This window comes from Bos mutus, chromosome 9 (genome assembly GCF_027580195.1).
Source record: "Bos mutus isolate GX-2022 chromosome 9, NWIPB_WYAK_1.1, whole genome shotgun sequence".
Classification (NCBI taxonomy): Eukaryota; Metazoa; Chordata; class Mammalia; order Artiodactyla; family Bovidae; genus Bos; species Bos mutus.
This window is the reverse complement of record NC_091625.1, coordinates 42309980-42330046: the sequence shown is the minus strand read 5'-3', so window position 1 is coordinate 42330046 and position 20067 is coordinate 42309980. Positions and strand designations below refer to the sequence as shown.

General features: G+C 35.4%; 1 protein-coding gene across 1 annotated transcript in view; it reads right to left on the bottom strand.

The window, feature by feature from the left end:
* The window catches only part of SEC63 (SEC63 homolog, protein translocation regulator), a 66151-nt gene that overhangs the window by 8021 nt on the left and 38063 nt on the right, over positions 1 to 20067 (bottom strand). The window contains exons 9-18 of the mRNA XM_005898203.2: positions 18190 to 18284; positions 17959 to 18091; positions 16243 to 16335; positions 15343 to 15497; positions 13345 to 13492; positions 12006 to 12088; positions 9074 to 9133; positions 8699 to 8872; positions 4592 to 4750; positions 2124 to 2225 (exon numbers count right to left, since the gene is read on the bottom strand). Coding sequence (XP_005898265.2) covers positions 2124 to 2225; positions 4592 to 4750; positions 8699 to 8872; positions 9074 to 9133; positions 12006 to 12088; positions 13345 to 13492; positions 15343 to 15497; positions 16243 to 16335; positions 17959 to 18091; positions 18190 to 18284 — 1202 coding nt within the window. The remainder of the gene's footprint in view (positions 1 to 2123; positions 2226 to 4591; positions 4751 to 8698; positions 8873 to 9073; positions 9134 to 12005; positions 12089 to 13344; positions 13493 to 15342; positions 15498 to 16242; positions 16336 to 17958; positions 18092 to 18189; positions 18285 to 20067) is intronic.

Here is a 20067-nt window from a genome sequence, read left to right as displayed (position 1 = left end):
CTAAAAAATGAAACAAAATAAGATGAAAACAGGCTCATAGATACAGAACAAATATGCGAGAGGGGTGGAAGTGGCAGGAGAAATAATGAAGGAGACTTGGAAGTACAAACCTCCAGCTATATTAATAAATAAGTCATGGGATGTAATGTACAGCATAAGGAAGATGATCAATAATATTATAGTAACTCTGTATGGGAACAGTCACCAGACTTACTGTGGTGATCATCTCATAATGTGTGCAAATATCAAACTACTAGATGGTATACCTAAAACTAACACAATGTATGTCAACTATATTTCAATAACAATTTTAAAAGTAATGATTATTAATGAAATGAGGTAAACATTTCTATCTTTAAGCAGTCTGACATTTCATTTTCAGAATCATTACTAGAACATACATGTTCAAGAATGTGCATTTATTCTTTATCTCTATTTAGAGAATGCCTCCCACTGCCCCAAATCTATTTGATTAAAATCAGATTCATTTAAGAAAAATAAACATTAAGAAGCTAGTGATTGTCAACCTATGGCATTGCACCCAGATTCTCTTGATGCACATGGTTAAAGCAGAAAAGAGTCTCTACCATGAGTTATTTGCACTTTAAACAAAACTGGTTTTTTGTTGCGTGGGATTCCCAACCATTTTTGTTAAATATATGAGTTTTAATAACATTTAAGTCAATTATGAACATAAAACTTTGAGTACTATAAGTGGTTAGTGTGGTGGATAGGTAGGTAAATGAGAAGGTAAACAAGTAGGAAGTTAGGAAAATCCCAAATAAAGTCTATCTGATAAACAGCACTTTGAGATGTTTTACCATGCAGATAAAATTACAAGAAGGCACTTTCACTGCTAAAATGTTCTAAGGGAGTAAATGAATGCTTTGCCTATTAACTAAGCATGGTCTAAAATGAAGCTGTCTATTAATAAGGGTACAAATTATGCAGCTTACAGCATCCCATGGTACTTTTAAAACCAATCAATGAATGAAATTTATTCGCTTGATTTCAGGAGCCTTGGTGTTGGCAGACTATACTGCAATGGGCGAAAAGCCCCTAACAGATGGGCTATAGCTCAGGACATGCCAGAAGATCAGCGTGCACAGTAAGATGGAATCCTGGGCTGACTGCTCTCCAAGTCAAAAAACAAAAGTCTGTGCACAGCCACTCATTTATTAGGAGAGCCAAATTACTAGTAATAGGAACTTGCCTTCAGCAGCCCCCAGCAACTATAGATTGACATTCTAGAGCAGAAAGCATATTTATACATGAAATCACCCGCCAAACACAAGTGGTGAGCAGAAGGTTCTGTGGCAAAGCTGTGAAGCAGTCTGTGGAACTGCTTCCCTGAACTAAAAGGCAATAGTCCTTGACCTCTAGCCACAGAGAACTGTCTGCAAAAGCAATATGTCAAGATCTCAAATTGATCTCAAATTCATCTGAAAGACAAACAGCCTATCAAAGAGATCGAAAGCTCAACAGGCCACAACCACAAAGTAAACAAGCACAAGGGAACAAAGAACATCGAAATGATCAGCCTGGAGCTTGGGGATCAGCTCTTACTCAACTTAGTGGGTCCCTCAGGCCTGGGCTTGCCTTTTTCCCATGGATCAGGGCAATTATCAGAACAAGTCTAGTGTCTCCAGATGGCCAGTATAGGACCCCCAGAAAAAAATCCATGAGCAGAATTTAAGAACATTTTCATCCTATTCAAAACATGGTAGAAGTAAGAGACAAGCGTGAGACTCACAAAAGCCACACAAAGTCAGAGGCAAAATATGCATTTGTCTGATTAAGACTGCCTGAACTGCAAATGAGAAATCATCAGTAAGTACAACCCTCAGAAATCCAGGCACAGGAGAGAGAGAAGCCCAGGACAACAACAAGGTACTCAAAAAGTTGACAATTCTCCTTTTAAACAACTCATTTACTCAAAGTAATGCATACTGAAATATATGCTTCAAAAATGTGACATATCGAGAAAACACATTCAGCGCATCTGAGTCAGTACACGCTACAGAGAGGATAAGAGTCAATTCACGCTACAGAAAGGATCAAGAGCAACTAAGAAATATCTGACTAGAGGAAGGAAAACACTAGGCTGTGGATGAATAACTCACCTCAGGAAAGTAAAGACTATAGACAGGATGTGTTATCTTTGATTTGGTTTCCAGTAGTGCTCTCTCCTTTCGCTGAATACTTTGTTGTAATTCTTGCCACTCCTAGTAAAGTGAAAATTAGAAATAATGGAAATCAAGCATGTTTTTTTTTATCATTTTGAAGGGTGTCCATCTTCTTCCAGATGGCATTCCTGACAATGCTAAATACTAGAGTTCAGTCCCACAAATCACTTCCCTGCTCAAAACTTCCAATGCTTCTTTTCATAAATCAAATCTAACCTGCCTAGCATGAACTACACTGCCAATCATGACCTGACCTGAGCCTGTCTCTCCAGTCTCCTGTCACTGCTTTCCTCTCTTCACTTTTTATTCTAGTCATTTCAAACTGCTAGACTTACTTCACTCTTAAACCCTGTTTGGATTTTTGCTTTCTTTTTTCTCTACCTGGCAGATTCCTACTCATTATTTTTTCAGGAGCACCTGGAGCCTAAAGTACGAGCTCCTGGGTCCCACAGACCATCCTCTCAGAGCTGAGTTGATCACACCGGTCTTTGTGCCATCACTGCCCCTTGCACAATGTGCATAGTCTCTTTTGTACTATAATGTTTATTCACTAGTCTGCCTTCCCCTTCAGGCTACTATCATTCAAGAGCAGAAACTGTTTCACATTTGGCTTTGTATTCCTATTAGTATTTGCTATTTGTATAATTGTCAACTGAATGAATGTATTTTTGGTCATCTGAAGAAATCAGTTTATCAAAACCCCAAAGTCACCTCTGCTGCTGCTGCTAAGTCACTTCAGTCGTGTCCGACTCTGTGCGACCCCATAGACGGCAGCCCACCAGGCTTCCCCGTTCCTGGGATTCTCCAGGCAAGAACACTGGAGTGGGTTGCCATTTCCTTCTCCAATGCATGGAAGTGAAAAGTGAAAGTGAAGTCGCTCAGTCGTGTCCGACCCTCAGCGACCCCATGGACTGCAGCCTACCAGGCTCCTCCACCCATGGGATTTTCCAGGCAAGAGTACTGGAGTGGGGTGCCATTGCCTTCTCCGAAGTCACCTCTACTAACCCTAATATAATCACAAAGAAATATGTCAACTTTCTGTCAAAGCAAGAATGTTGTGTTTAGTTGTTCAGTTGTGTTCAACTTTCCTGTGACCCATGGACTGCAGCCTGCCAGGCTCCTCTGTCCATGGGATTCTCCAAGCAGGCATACTGGAATGGGTTGCCGTGCCCTTCTGCAGGGGATCTTCCTAACCCAGAGATCTACTGTGTCTCCTGCACTGCAGAAGGATTCCTACCAACTGAGCCATAATCAGAAAGAAATATGTCAACTCCTTCTCAAAGAAAGGGAGAGGTAATAATTTCTTTGATAGGTTTTAATTTCATGGCAACCAACTTAATTCTCAAAGTACAGAAAACACTCAAGGGCCAGCAACTGCTAAAAACAGACATCCTTATTTTTCTCCCATCCCAAAGGCAAGTACTTTATCTCCTTATACTTTTATCTTTTGCCCTCCCCCACCCCTTTTTTTTCCGGCCTCTGCTTTTGCTTCAGAGGCTATTCAGGGAATCTCTTTATAATTCCTAAACCACAGGAGTTATTTTTAGACCATGGCCCAGTCAAGAACAACACAAACATTAAAAAAAAAAAAAAAGTTGGCTGATCAAGTTACAGTTCATCTGCAGTGAGCATCTATGGGCCATTATTTGTTCACCAAATATTCTTTGCTGAAGCCTTCTCATAAGTCATGTGCAACTTCATGCCATGCCATGAGATTTTTTCTATTCCCTATACCCTTACCATCTTAATCCCTCAGTGACTTCCCCTTTTTCTCAACGTCTTATATACCTCTTGAAACAAGGTGGCATTCTGTAAATATTAGCTTTTCCCTTAACCAACCTCTTGACGTTAGAGCCCACAGCAATGTTTCTTTACCCTAAACACTGCCTGGAATTTTTGAGAACCTCTTCCAAGTAACTGCTACCTATTTCATAACCCACCTTTCCTTCCTCATATTTCCAGAGTTATCTCCAACACAAAAAATTGCCTTAGGAGAACAAGCTAAGTTCACCTCAGACCCAGGTCTTACTCTAACAATATAAGATTTAAGAAAATTAGGATTTCCAGTCCTTGTCAGAAATAATTTTTCTTCATAATTACAACTACCATCTCTCAAAAACATTGTCTGAAAGTAATGCAACAGTATAAAATATACTAATATTGTTTAAACGGAGAAGGCAATGGCATCCCACTCCAGTACTCTTCTTGCCTGGGAAATCCCATGGACAGAGGAGCCTGGTAGGCTACAGTCCATGGGGTCGCACAGAGTCGGACATGACCGAGGCGACTTAGCAGCAGTACTGTTTAAAACAAGCAAAGAAAGTAAGCAAGCAAAACAAAAACAACAACAAAAACCAAAACTATCATCAGAGGTATAATTCCAGTTATTTAAACCTATGTCTTACTGCTTCATCATCCTTGTTTTGTTTTTCATCTTGCTCTCTATCAGAGTCTCTGTCACTACCATCATCTTTTTCACTCTGAGAGTCTCTGTTGGTTTCTTCTTCCTCAGAGTCACTGCCTTTGTCAGAAACTTCTTCTTCATCTTCCTTTACTGCAGCTTCCTAAAAGGAAAAAGCAACCACAAAAGTTTTGAATGTTTCAGTGAATACATCCTGAGTCCCTGAAACTAATCTATGGTCATTATAATTAAACTGGCTCAAGACTACAATTTCACTATTGATATAGAATTTAAAAAAATTTTTATGAACATTCTTATATATAAATATATGGGAGTCGGGCTGAGGAGCTTTAATGTTTGACTTATTTGCTTATTTGTCAGTTATTTTATTCATTCTTCATAGCTCATGAAACAAAAAAAAATTTTTATTTCTATTTGCAAAATATACTATGACAATGGTAAGCTGATTCATTTTTCAAAAACATCAATTATATAACATTTTATACAATATAATAAGAAGTTTATAGGAAAGAACTGCTTTGGGAATTTAATATTATCTTCAATAACTAATAGCATAATGCAGAAAGGAAAGTCAATGTCCCAGACAAAATAGTCCATTTCAAGAAGCAAGAAAAACAACAGCAAGTTAAATGCAAAGAAATCAGAAGCAAATAATACAGATCAGAAATCAATTAAAGAGAAAGCAGATATGAAAAAGGGAAACCCAAACAAGATTAAATGTTGGTTCTTTAAAAAGATTAATAAAATTCATAAATTAGGCAAGACTGATAAAGGAAAAGAGACAATAAAATTACCAACATTAGGAATAAAAGATATATAACTACAGATCCAAAAGACATCAAAAATAAGGATATTATGAGACATCAAAAATAAGGATATTATGAATAACTTTGTCAATAAATTTGACAAGTTTGAGGAAATAGACAAAGTCCTTGAAAAACACAATTTACTAAAACTGATATGAGAAAAAAAGTAGACTATGTTAAAGAAATAGACTCTTTAACTAAATTCTTTTTCAAACTCCAAGCCCAGATGGCTTCTGTATGTACTTCTTCCAAATAAGAAACAAATCCAATCTTACACATCCTTCCAGGAAAAAGAGAGTAATCTCTAACTAATGAGGCCAGCATAAATGTAATCCAAAACCGGGCAAGAATAATACAAGAATGACAAACTGATATCCTCTCCTAAAAATAGATACAGGGATCCTAAACAAAGTATCATCAAACCCAGATAAACAGTTTAGACATCATACTCAGTGGTGAAATAATGTATGCTTTTTCCATGAGACCAATAAGACAAGGTGACTGCCATCTTCACTTCAAATCAACTACTGCAAGTTCTGGCTGGTACCAGTAAGGCAAAAAGGATGAAATAGCATAAATATTAAAGTAAAGCTGTTTCCATACCCAGATGGCATGATTGTGTATGTAAAAAATCTTTTTTTTTTTTTTTTCTGGCTCTTGATTTTATTTATTTATTTATTTATTTTTTAAATTTTATTTTATTTTTAAACTTTACATAATTGTATTAGTTTTGCCAAATATCAAAATGAATCTGCCACAGGTATACATGTGCTCCCCATCCTGAACCCTCCTCCCTCCTCCCTCCCCATACCATCCCTCTGGGTCGTCCCAGTGCACTAGCCCCAAGCATTCAGTATCGTGCATCGAACCTGGACTGGCATCTCGTTTCATACATGATATTTTACATGTTTCAATGCCATTCTCCCAAATCTTCCCACCCTCTCCCTCTCCCATAGAGTCCATAAGACTGTTCTATACATTAGTGTCTCTTTTGCTGTCTCGTACACAGGGTTATTGTTACCATCTTTCTAAATTCTATATATATGCGTTAGTATACTGTATTGGTGTTTTTCCTTCTGGCTTACTTCACTCTGTATAATAGGCTCCAGTTTCATCCACCTCATTAGGACTGATTCAAATGTTTTCTTTTTAATGGCTGAGTAATACTCCATTGTGTATATGTACCACAGCTTTCTTATCCATTCATCTGCTGATGGACATCTAGGTTGCTTCCATGTCCTGGCTATTATAAACAGTGCTGCAATGAACATTGGGGTACACGTGTCTCTTTCCCTTCTGGTTTCCTCAGTGTGTATGCCCAGCAGTGGGATTGCTGGATCATAAGGCAGTTCTATTTCCAGTTTTTTAAGGAATCTCCACACTGTTCTCCATAGTGGCTGTACTAGTTTGCATTCCCACCAACAGTGTAAGAGGGTTCCCTTTTCTCCACACCCTCTCCAGCATTTATTATTTGTAGACTTTTGGATTGCAGCCAAAAAATCTTTTTTTCATATCTGAAAATTGTTACAATTATTGTCAATTCATCAAGAACCCTTGATACAGGGTAAATATTTAGAAGGCAACTGTATTTCTATACACCAGCAATAAACACTGAAGAATAAACTTTTTTTTAATGCTGTTTGCAACAGAACTAGAAAGCATCAAATACACAGGAGTAAATCTAATGAAAGGTGTGTCATTCTCTGCCAAGAGAAATCACAAAACACTGCTGAGAAAAAGGGAGATAATAAAGATAAAGCATAATTATGAATAAAAACAGCCAATACTGTTAATCTGTGAATTCTCCCCATATTGCACCAAAGATTAAACACAATACCAGTCTAAGTGCCAGCAGCTTTTTTGGGGGTGGAAATTGTCAAAATTATTCTAAAATTTTTAGCTGAAAATGCAAGTGACCTAAAGTAGTCAAGACAATTTTGAAGAAGTAAAATAAGAGTTTGAGGACTTACATTATTCCATTTTAAGACTTCAAGCCACAATATTTAAGACAGTGTGGCACTGGCACAAAAAGAGACAAATAATCAATGGAAGGAGAGCCCATAAAGAGATTTCCACATATACAGTTAAAGTAACTCATTTTACAACAAATTATGACTGCAATTCAGAGAGCTTTCCAATAAATGGTGCTAAAATAAATGGCCCATAATCCCAATCTGACACTATTCACAAAAATTAAAGATGCATCATAGAGCTAAATATAACAAGTAAATTACTGTAGTAATACTTATAGAAGTAAACAAAGTATCTACCTCTCCTTGTGTCCTTGGGATAGGCAGATATCTTAAACAGGACACAAAAGCCCTTAACCATAAACACTGATGAAACACTTATTAAAGAATCATCTAAAACTCCATTAAGAGTTAAAAGAAACACTTATCCACAATACATAAAAGAATCCTAAGAGCTGTCTGAAGACAAATAATCCAAAAATAAATGAGGATATCCAAATGGCCAGTAGGCATGTGAAAAGCTGTTCAATACTATTAGTCATAAGGTAAATACAAAAACGACCACACACAGAAATACCAACTACAGATCCATTACAGTGGCTAAAATAAAAAAGACTGGTAAAACCAAGTACTGGTGAGAATGTAGAACAATTGGACTCATATTTTGCTGGTAGGAACATAATAAGGTACAACTTTAGAAAATGGGCTCTTTCAGCAAGTTAGACATACACCTATTTTATGACCCAGCAATTTTACTAAGAGGCACATATCAAGGAAAAATGGATATCCACAAAATGACATGTATCAAATCATAACACCTTTATTCGTAATAGGCAAAAACTAGAAAAACCTGTATGTCTACCAATCACAGGACAAATTGTAGTATATTCATATAATGGAATCTCTCAGTCTCTCTCTCTCTCTCTCACATACACACACACACACACACACACACACACACACACACACACACTGCTGCTACACATAATACAGAAGAATGTCAAAGACAATGTTGAATGAAAGCTGCCAAATGACTCTATTTACACGCATTTTAAGAATAGGCAAAACTAATTTATGGTAATAACAGCATAGTGGGGAAGGGAGTGGGGGTGGACGGAGGGGTCACTGACTGAGAAGGGTACCAGGGAGCCTTCTAGGGTGCTGGTGGGTTTTATATCTTAATCTGGGTATCATGGGTACATACATTTATAAAACTTCAGGAGCTGTACATATAAGATTTAAACATTTTAGTGTACTTCAGATCTCAACAAAGATGATAATAATGATAGTCTTTACGTAAGATAGTAAACTTACACTCCCAACGACTCCGTTAGCCTGTTTTTGTTTCTGTTGCTTTGGTTGAGATAAGGGCACAGGTGTAGGCTTTTTTTTTAAAGGTTTCTTTTTTTTTGATTTAGCAGTTTTCTTGGGTCCTTTACTCTTCTGTTGCCATCCTCCTTTTGTCTTGTTCTTGTTAGTATCACCCTGCTATAAATCACAACACACATACACACTCAGACATTGTAGCAATAGTTTCATTTGACAGTCATAGTAAATTTTAGATGGAAATGGCTTAACTAATAAAATGTTTTAGTAAAGTGAATTATTCTCCACAGCAAGATAAACCAATCAGAGGACTAAACAAAAGAGTTCTTTTACCAGAAAAGATAGGTAAACTCAAGTTTTTACCCCATCGTCTGCTGGCTGTTCCTCTGCAGCACAGATGGACTGCTCCTTTTCAAATACTTCCTAGAATAGAGGGAGCAAGAAAAATAAAACCTTTGTTCCACTTATATTTAACTTTCATATAAAACAATCTTTCAATATATATTATCAGTAAGTTTATTTATTTTTGGCTGTGCTGGGTTTCGTTGCTGTGCAGGCTTTCCTCTGGTTGCGGAGAATAGAGGTTACTCTCCAGCTGCAGTGTGCAGGCTTCTTACTGCAGTGGCTTCTCGTTGCAGAGCACAGGCTTTAGGGCGTACAGGCTTCAGCAGTTGCGCCACGTGGGCTCAGCAGTCGTGGCTACCAGGCTCTAGAACATAGGCTCAATAGTTGTGGAACACAGAACTAGGTGCTTCACAGAATGTAGGATCTTCCTGGATCTGGCATCGAACCCATCTCCTACACTGGCAGGTGGGTTCTTTACCACTGAGCCATCAGGGAAGCCTTATCAGTAAGTTTATTAACTGCTGACAAACACAGGAGGTGGGGACAAACACATGGCTAGACAGAGGGCTTTTAGCAATTACTAAATGATGTATGTGTGCAAATTTGGCCATCACTAAAGGACACCTTAGAAGTTACCTTCTGAAGTATCTCACATCTGTCTTGAATGTATTTTGAAAAGTACATTCTATTTAAATTTATAAATGCAATGCCTTAAAATATGTAAAATTACTATAAAGTCAGTCATTTCATAATTTAAATTTTTACTTTTATTCTAACAGTAATCAGACATCACTATTTTAAAGTTATGAAAATCTGAATACATTATATTACTCTAACATCAAAACTTTATGAGACCAATATTAGTTTATTTATGATTGTATGCAATATTGCTATTATTACTGATATAACTTAGATATAACTAAGTGGAACACCAAGAAAATCTACATATCTGAGACATACCCACCTACCCAATAATCCATTCTGAATCAGTACAGACACTATAAATTTAGAATTTGAAATCCAGTAAGAATTCAATGCGACTCTATATAGAACATGATAAGTGAGTTGTTCCATAAACTCCCCAGAATTATTAAAGCTAACAAGTGAAAAATGATGATAACTATTGGGCTCTAAACTGTTGGCCTAATGCAGGGGCCAGCAAACTATGGCCCATTTTTTGCCTTTTTTTTTTTTTTAATTTTATTTTATTTTTAAACTTTACAATATTGTATTAGTTTTGCCAAATATCGAAATGAATCCGCCACAGGTACCCGCGTAAACAAACTTTTATTAGAATACAAGCATGCCCATTTGTGAGTTCAGCCATTGCTACAGAGACTGTATGGTCTGTAAAAATAAAAAATATTAATATTTACTGACTGAACCTTTAGAGAAAAAGTTTGTAATCACCTAGCCTAATTCTATCATCTCTGCTTCATTTCTTCATTTGTTAGCTGAATTCTAATAATTATATTGAAATACAATTGATACTAGAAGATAAATACTTGATTCTTCCCCTTTCTCCAGGCCACGTCTGCTTTTTCTTTACCAATTACCTGAGAAATGTCAACAGCCCAAGGACAACTTTGTGCTCATTTCTCGGGCTGGGAATTCCAAAGCACGTAGGCAGTGTCGAAACCTAACCCTGGCCACCAGCTTAGAGCAGCCTCATCTCCCAGGAGGCACCTCTCATCCAGAGTCCATGATATATACAAATGCTTCCTTTACCACCTGCTACCATAAAATCAGTAGCTTTGTTTTGATATGTCCTACTGTGAATCATAGAATGGCTATCCACTCCAGTATTCTTACCTGGAGAATTTCATGGACAGAGGAGGCTGGCAGGCTATATAGTCCATGGGGTTCCAAAGAGTCCAACACAACTGAGCAACTAACACAACAACAACTAAAAATATGCTTTTTCTACCACAGGTTTTAGACATGGGTTTTAAATGCAGCATATTTCCTGCAGATGCCCATAGACCTCAGAGTAGAATAGGCTAAAATCTACCACTGGTTCAATAAAACTGAGCTGAAATACTATATAGTTTAGTAAAAAGTAGTTACAACTATACTTGCAACTTGGGAGGTGTGCTTAGCTTGGCAGGTAATATAAATATGTAACAGAAACTGAGAAAAACAAGATGCAGGAAACATACATATGACTAGATTTAATGAAAAGGAATGAGAAAAGTACCAGCAAATCATATATATGCATGTACATATATGCACTGAAAGGTCCAGACAGTAAACATGAGCATGGAGAAAGATACAAAAGGATTTACACAAGACTGAGTTCTGGTCATCTGGGTCTGGTAAGGTGGCTTTCTAAGGAAGCAGGGGTGAAATAAGGGATCCATGTTATCAATATCATTTTAATTCTGTGGGTATTCAGGCATCAGGCTATCTAAAGGGATGAGCTTCAAAAATGATGATCTCAGAGTGGTAGAATTTTAGGTCATTTTAATTTCTTCTCATACTTTTCTGCATTGCCTAAATTTGTTTCCTGGACAGCATAAATTTTTTACATAATTAGGAAAAGAGCTATTTTACTGTACTTTTTAAAATAAAAAATAAAAGGGAGTAAATTCTCTCAAGAACTGATTAAAAAGGAGTAGGTAATGTAAGTTCTCAACAATAATCAATAATCAATCTCTGTATAACATTTTATAGTTTAAGAAAGATACCCAGATTACATTATAATGCTTTATAGGGAATTAACAAATCATCATTTGAAGAATTCATCTATCTTCCAACTTTGTGTGTGTGAAAACAAATGAGAAAATCTAAAATTAAAATTTCAAAATGGCTAACAATCTGCAAAATTAGATTTGCAAAACTATATAATTTTGATTTTGAAAATGTATAACTTAAAGTGAGAAAATAAACATAAATATCTTAAACTCTCAGATACATAAACTTTCAAAGCATAAAAATACAGACTACTTACTGCCATTGTTTGCCTTGTCAGTTTAACCAGAACTGTAACTAAGGATCCTACTGTGATGTTGTTGCTATCTTCATCATCCAATACTGTAAGACATTAAAAAAAATAAATAAAAATCAAGCTCTACGTCAAGGCAAACAGCAAAACTTTATTTATCCAAATCAATCTGAGACTTTAGTATTTCAAACATATAAAATTTTAAGGCTACTAAATGAAAAATAATTTACTATCTACTCTATATAAATTTCTCCAGAAGATGTCTTCAACAATGTACTCATTTAATCCTTAAATTAGCTCTATGAAGCATTATTATTATTTCTTTAAAGAGACTGAGGTTAAGGAATAAAGTAAAATGCCCAAGGCCACAAAATGGCTATGCTGGCACTGCCAAGTTTCAAGTCCAGATGTTTTAAAATATAGTATATTGAGGATTACCATAGCTTTCTCTTAGTGATAATAAAAGAGGGTTCTGTCACTCTATTAAATTGTATAAACTTTATACTCACAAGATTTTACCTGTATAATCAAATACCTCCAAACTAGTATTCTAAGCAATGTTAAAAATACTTATTTTTTAAGGCAAGAACTTCAAAATAGTTTATATGAAAAAAGCACCTTAAAGATGTTTTCTGCAATGTTTTTTTGTTTATTTTTTTAAAACACATTTGCTATACACATCCCCAAAAGTCTTAATAATAAAATGAACTTAACTACAAGCCCTTTAAAAATAGGAACGATTCCTAACACATCCTTGTATTCTTGGTCCCACAAGAATATTCTAACAACAGCAACTTAGTAAATGCCAAAGCTCAGAATAATGTCACAATGAAGGAATGGAGCAGAATAATCTCTAATTCTGTCACCATTCTAAAATATTATATTCAGTTGTAAAATGGGAATCATAGGACAATTATGTAAGTAAAAAATAATCTCTCTTTTTCCACTCCAAGCAGACATAAAAATGAAAATAAGTCAAGAAAAACACATGAAATGTGGCACAGAACGTGGTGATTTTCAAAGCTTAATATGTATAAATAAGTTAGGTTTTTAAAAAAATTAATTTTAGAACTAAGCAGCCATTTTATACTAACAATAGACACATTTCAAATATCTTCCATTACATTTGGAAATCTCTTCTATTATTTGAAAAGTTAAGAGTTGAACTATAGAACAAAAGTGTTCTCAAACCAAAACTACATCTTTCATCACAGCAAATCTGACAGGTAAACTACAATTCTACAGTCTAATTAAAAGTTATGAAGTGAAGTGTTTTGAGAACCTTGAGCCAAATAAACAAGAGCCGGTCCATCAAAAGGGAAACAACAGGAAACCTCTCACTTACCCTGTGACTTTATGTCCATAGTCACATATGGGAAACTTCCAAGGACAGCCATAACCTCTTCATATTTTTCATCTTCAAGGAAATGCAATAGATTGTGACGATCTGATTCTTTTAAACTCACCAAATCCTGGATAGTTTTAATTTTGAACTAAATTTAAAAGGAGACAGAAAATAAATCTTAAAGCCATGAAACTCTTCATAAAAAGAAAATTACTAGTATGTTTACTAAAAATCCAAAAGCTTTTAGAAAAATGTTAAAATTATATACATTTCAAAGTAGAAAATACAACTTTAGTGGCATTTCACAGCCTTTTTCTCCAAGGAAATTTAAATCTAAGAATTTTTTATTACAAAGTTAATACACAGTTATTTTTTAAATTAGAAAAAACTAAAGTTGGAGGAAAAAAATAGTAACATTCATATAGACTCTTGACCCAAACAGGAACTACTGTCATTTAATTTGTTCAGTTTGCAGACCTCTATTTTTAATTTTAATGATAAAAACCTTTAAGAATATGAATTTATTTCCAAGTATATAGCTACATGTGTACTCTTTAGGTTTTACTATGCAATATTCTTTTATTTTTTAGAAATTAAAAGACACTTCCTCCTTGGAAGAAAAACTATGACCAACCTAGACAGCATATTAAAAAGCAGAGACATTACTTTGCCAACAAAGTCCATCTAGTCAAAGCTGTGGTTTTTCCAATAGTCATGTATGGATATGAAAGTTGGACCATAAAGAAAGCTGAGTGCCAAAGAACTGATGCTTTTGAACTGTGGTGCTGGAAAAGACTCTTGACAAGGAGATCAAACCAGTCAATCCTAAAGGAAATCAGTCCTGACTATTTATTGGAAGGACTGATGCTGAAGCTGAAGCTCCAATAACTGGCCACCTGATGCAAAGAACTGACTCACTGGAAAAGACCCTGATGCTGGGAAAGACTGAAGGCAAGAGAAGGTGACGACAGAGGATGAGATGGTTGGATGGCATCACCAACCTGATGGACATGAGTTTGAGCAAGCTTCAGGAGTTGGTGATGGACAGGGAAGCCTGGCGTGCTGCAGTCCATGGGGTCGCAAAGAGTCGGACAGGACAGAGTGACTGAACTGAACTGATGCAATATTCTCATTCTTGTTATTTTCTAAATATAACTGTTACTGCAGTAGTACCAATCCTGGCTAAATGAATACCAAGGAGAAGGTTTTTTAATTTCTGAGTACTTGGTGCCAGTTATTAATTTTTACTTTCACAGATAGGGATTAGATCATAAGGCATGTGAAATGCCTGCTTTTGAATGCTGAAGTTTTCAATTATGACTTTAAATGTGATCAAATTTAAAAGAGCAACACACTTACTTGAGAGAAGAGTGCTCTGTTAAAAATTTCTAATATACATTTATTAGTTCTACCTTACTACTATCAAGTCCAATGTCTATCTTCTGTCCTCTAATATATACAAAGTGGTTTAAAATTATAATTTCATTCCATTTTTTCCTATATTTCCTCAGGTTTTTCATTTATATACATATTTTGCTGTGCCTTAAGATTCATTCTCATAATCTATATACAGACTATAATTTCTAAATAAGAATTATCTTTATATGACCTACTTATATATTGAATGCTTAATTTTTTTGTTCATACTCAACAAACTGCTGCTCAAGCTTTAAACCATTAATGAAATAAATGAAAAGTATACAGTGCATTTTTACACAGTACATTTACTTTTGGCAACATAAAGAACAAAGTGTTAACTGCTAAAATTTTGACCCCCCTCAAAGTAGTAAGATCATTTCAGTAGTATTAATAAAATGTTATCAAACAGCTATCTATTCAAGAAAGTGTTAACAGAATCACTTGAGGCATAGTTTTAGAATGCCTGAAACATTGTAAATCTAAGATGTTTATATAACCACTTCTAGAAAAATTTTCATTAATGTTACCTTTAAGTGACATGACAAACGGCTTAAAACTAATATTAAAGTGCCAAATTACCTTTTTATGATTAGAAACTCTTCTAAGATTGTCTTCTTCAATGTGAGGGAGCTGCAAAAGGGGAGACTTAAACTGCTGAAGGCCTTGCACAGCCATCTGGGAAAGCTTCATGCAGTTTTCAAGGGATGCCAAAGTTGGAGCACGAAACTCCCTTTCTTAGAAAGAACAGAAGGAAAAGCAAAAACAGGGCTGGACTATTTATATGTTCAGAGTACACAATTCATAACAAACACAAATCCACGTGAACATCCTTAACACCTCAAATTTTATGATCACAGTGTTGACTTTCCTTTAAAAGTTACTGGTAAGACACAGAAAATATACAAACTTGATCAAATGTACATTAACCAGCAACAACCATTGATTTTAATAGAAACATTCTTTGTACCACTTCCAAACCAGTAAATCATAAGACGTTTTTGGTATTAAGAACATATTGATGTCATGCCACAAAATTACATCATCCATAACAACAAAACACAACCACTCCCTTCTTTTATAAGGGTCTCTTTCCATTATAGACCATAAACTCCCTTGTTCTTTTTCCCTTGATGCAAAAAACACATGTCAGATGAATCATCACAGCACATAAAAGAATTATTTCAAACTCATTGTTAACCTAATTCTAAAAATATTCAGAGGAAGAAAAGGATATTTTAAACTTTTGTAAACAAGAAAAAAATAAACAATAAAACAATGAAAAAACTGAATTAAAAACCATAAGTTGTGGTACCTTACATGATAGAAAATACAGGAAAAATAAGAAAAACCATAAGCAAAACTGGGAAAGCCAATTCAACTTAAAGACAGAAATATATTAGGTTCCCATAAATCTTAAAAGTATAATCTGTACTATATGCTTGCGAGAAAAAGTACAACATAATTATGCTTCCTCCTCACCTTCACGGCTCCTGGCCATTATTATTAGCTGGCAGATTACATTAACCATTTCTTGAAGTAGGGCAGGGCATTTTTTCAGCATAAATTGCTGATCTGCAAAACAATAAAACACCTGAAACAAATCATTCTTCTTTTATACAAAAACATTTTTATTACCTGTAGTCCAAGACTAAAGCTAAATTTAAGTTGTCGAACAAATTTTTCATATGACCTCAGAATTTTATAGGCTGAACACAACTGTTTCTCCTCGGCAGCACCACATCAAAAAATCAGTCAGAAAACCCTAGCTCAGATTAAATGTTTTAAAGGCAAACTTTTAATATCATGGTTTTTGGCTTTATAAATTACTCCCTACCTTTTTTTCTGGTAACAGTCTTAAACTTAATCATAACCTCACTAACTGAAGAACTTCAAAAATTTTCTTCTTGTGCATCTAAGTTTCTATAATTATGGATAAGTCCAAAGACTAAGACTGAGAATAGATGTCAACTAAATGGAGAGAGAGGATAGGAGAAGGGGAGAGAGATTCTTTCACTTATACTGCAATAATAGTTAACCACTGAGATCATTCAGTGGGGTTGATAAAACTAAAATAAATTTGTTTCCTGTTCCTTATATAATTGGTAAAAATGGAGATGGCTTCATATCTGTACAGAACATTAGCAACAGAATTACTACTTTGCAACTTCAATAAACAACGCCTTAATAGTGTTCCTTAATTCCATCATACGTAGCCTATGGTACTATCAATAATCACTGAGCATCAACTGACCTTGTTTTCAAAGGCATTTCACTGCATTATTGGCTTAAAGCAGGGGGAGGGTGGGTTGGTTCATTCAGAAAGAAAATTTATTCTCTAAGGATAATAACTTTCTTTTAAAACTTTCAATGGAAATAATACAAGTGAAAAGAGGTGACATTCAAATTCACAATATTCCTGGAGACACCACAGTCCTAATCTAATGCTTTATTTTTTTTAAGTAGAACAGATGGCTTCAAGTACTGATAAAGTTTTAAGTAAAGATTAAACAGACATTTTATTGGTAACTACTACGGGAGTATGGGGAGAAGGCAATGGCAATCCACTCCAGTACTCTTGCCTGGAAAATCCCATGGATGGAGGAGTCTGGTGGGCTGTAGTCCATGGGGTCGCTAAGAGTCGGACACGACTGAGCGACTTCACCTTCCCTTTTCATTTTCACGTATTGGAGGAGGAAATGGCAAGCCACTCCAGTGTTCCTGCCTGGAGAATCCCAGGGATGGGGGAGCCTGGTGGGCTGCCATCTATGGGGTCGCACAGTCGGAAACAACTGAAGCAGCAGCAGCTGGAGTATGGTGGTGGTACTAGTGGTGATAACTGAGATATCTGTTGTGAAATCCATGTTTTCTCCCCGCAAAAAGCTTCAAATTCTTTTTTTTTTTTTAAGTCATCAGGAATTATTGAATAATCTGCAATTAACTAGACATTTTTCATAGAGTATTCTCTTACCCTGAAATACATTTTAACATTTGCCAAATCATTTGACTTTACTAAGACCTTCAAAGTATTTGTGAAAGTAATTATGTATGTAGCATATAGATTTGTTTTTAAAAGGTCCTTGAGTAATTATGTGATTGAGCAAAAAAGAACAGTGACAAAAACACTGCACCATGAGGCCTAATTACATCTATTGCTTTTGTACCACTAAAACCCTACAGACAGTAGAATCAAAATACCTTCTTCAAGAGTCTCAGGAATTTTCATTCTAGCAAGATGAGACAGTAAAAGAACTCTGGCCTTCAGGCTATAAGGACAGGTAAGTGGAGGCTCATTCTTCTTTAAATTAATGCTGCCAATTTCTCTGATGAGCTAGGGAAAAAAAATAATTATTTAAAAAATGTATACTTAATAAAGCATAAACTTTAATATTTAAATGTTTATCAAAGAATTTGGGAGACAGGCCTAACCTGAGGTATTAAAATATTATCTGTTGGTCTGCTTGTGGCATCTTTATTATACTGAGGATCAAATTCAGAGGCTCCAGCCAAAACCATGATAAGACCTAAAAAAACAAAAGAAATATGAAGAAAAATAAATTTACTGACCCGTAATCATCCTCCCCAAACGATACCAGATTAATCCTAGAGGGAGGCAGTTTTCTAATCACACACAATGCTAAAATCAATATTAACAGGTATAAATTTCTCTCACAACAAAAGAAACATCTCATTTTTAAAAAGTGTTTGTAATATTACCTATCACAAGTAAAGAGAAATACACGTCAAATTAAGGACCCAGAAGCAACTAGGTGCATTAAAATCACCACAAATAGCACTGGTTTCTAGAGGTTATCATGTGTTCCACATAAAATTTCTTTTTTAAAAAGAATCAATTTTTATCGGAGGATAGCTGCTTTACAGTGTTGTGTTAGTTTCTACTGTTTAGCAAAGTGAATTAGCTATACGTACACATATATTCCCTCTTTTCTGGATTTCCTTCCCATTTAGGTCACCACAGAACACTGAGTAGGGTTCCCTGAGCTACACAGCAGCAGCAAGGATTCTATGTGACATTACTAACTGCTTTAAGAGAAAAGGGGGTTCAAAAGGGTTTCAGGTTTCTTCACTTCATGACTCCTCAATGCCATGAGTAATCTAAAATATACTGTAATTTACAAAAATTTTTATTACAGAATCATGGAGGGCTTTGTGGGAACAGTGTTCCTTGAAATACACGAGTTGAGGTCACATATATTAGTGTTACTTTTCTTAGTCTATACAAGCTCTTTAATGACTGGCACTAGAGTTATCAATCTTCACCTTATGGCAGGAAATGCAAGCAGTGTTCTCACAAAAATCAGGACAGTATAGGAGTTAAGTGCATAAACCCTGAAGCTTTCAAGTCCTAGCTGAATGACCTAAGACAATATTCTTCACTTCTCTATGGGCCTCAATTTCTTCATATGTGCCTCATACACATAAACACAGTAATGTGTGTGAGCTATTACTATTACTACCCTCAAATGTTTGAATGAAATCAACGGTTCCTAAGACAGCTATATAAATGGTGCCAGTCCTAAAACCAATGATAACTAACCAAACAAAATTAAATAAAGCTAAACAAAGCTTTTCTGACAGAATTGTGTAAGGCTAAGTACCACCCTCAGAAATGAAACAGAAATCAACATCACTGATCCAAAAAACGTATTAAAACTGGTTACAAACAGGAAATATTTTCATAAAGGAGAATGTTTATACATTAATATTTCAACCCAGCACAAAGAAGAGTGTACATGTGCACAAGGGAGAGTAACATTCACTCATTCCTCAGAAATAAAAGACCTGCTTGTTCTTCAGAAATACAAAATCAACTCACACAGTCATATAATCCTGGGATTATATGATAAATCTCTTTCTCATTACCAAGAGCTAATCAAATGGGCAAACACAAAATATGACAAAGTCCACTCAGGTTTTGAAACAAAAATGCATCCACCCATGAAGCACAATTTTAAACTTAGGTCCTTTTTTTTTTTTTTAATGTATAAGATTTCAACAGAGCAGTGATTCTGAAAGGTAATATAAAGTATTCCAGGGATAAAATTTACAATGTTAGCTTTATGGGATCAAAGAAAGTATTTAGGATGTTACTTTTTATGTCATAATAAATTCTGAAATAAGCCTCTGGGAATGAAATATTTTGGCAAACTTCTTTAAACACTCCCAGGACCTCTACTTATTTTACGCCATTAGCATGGTATAATGTACTGGCTTGGGAGCCACACTGCTTGAGTTCTATCCCAACTGTCACTCACTATGTATCCTTGAGCTCAGTTTCTTCATCTA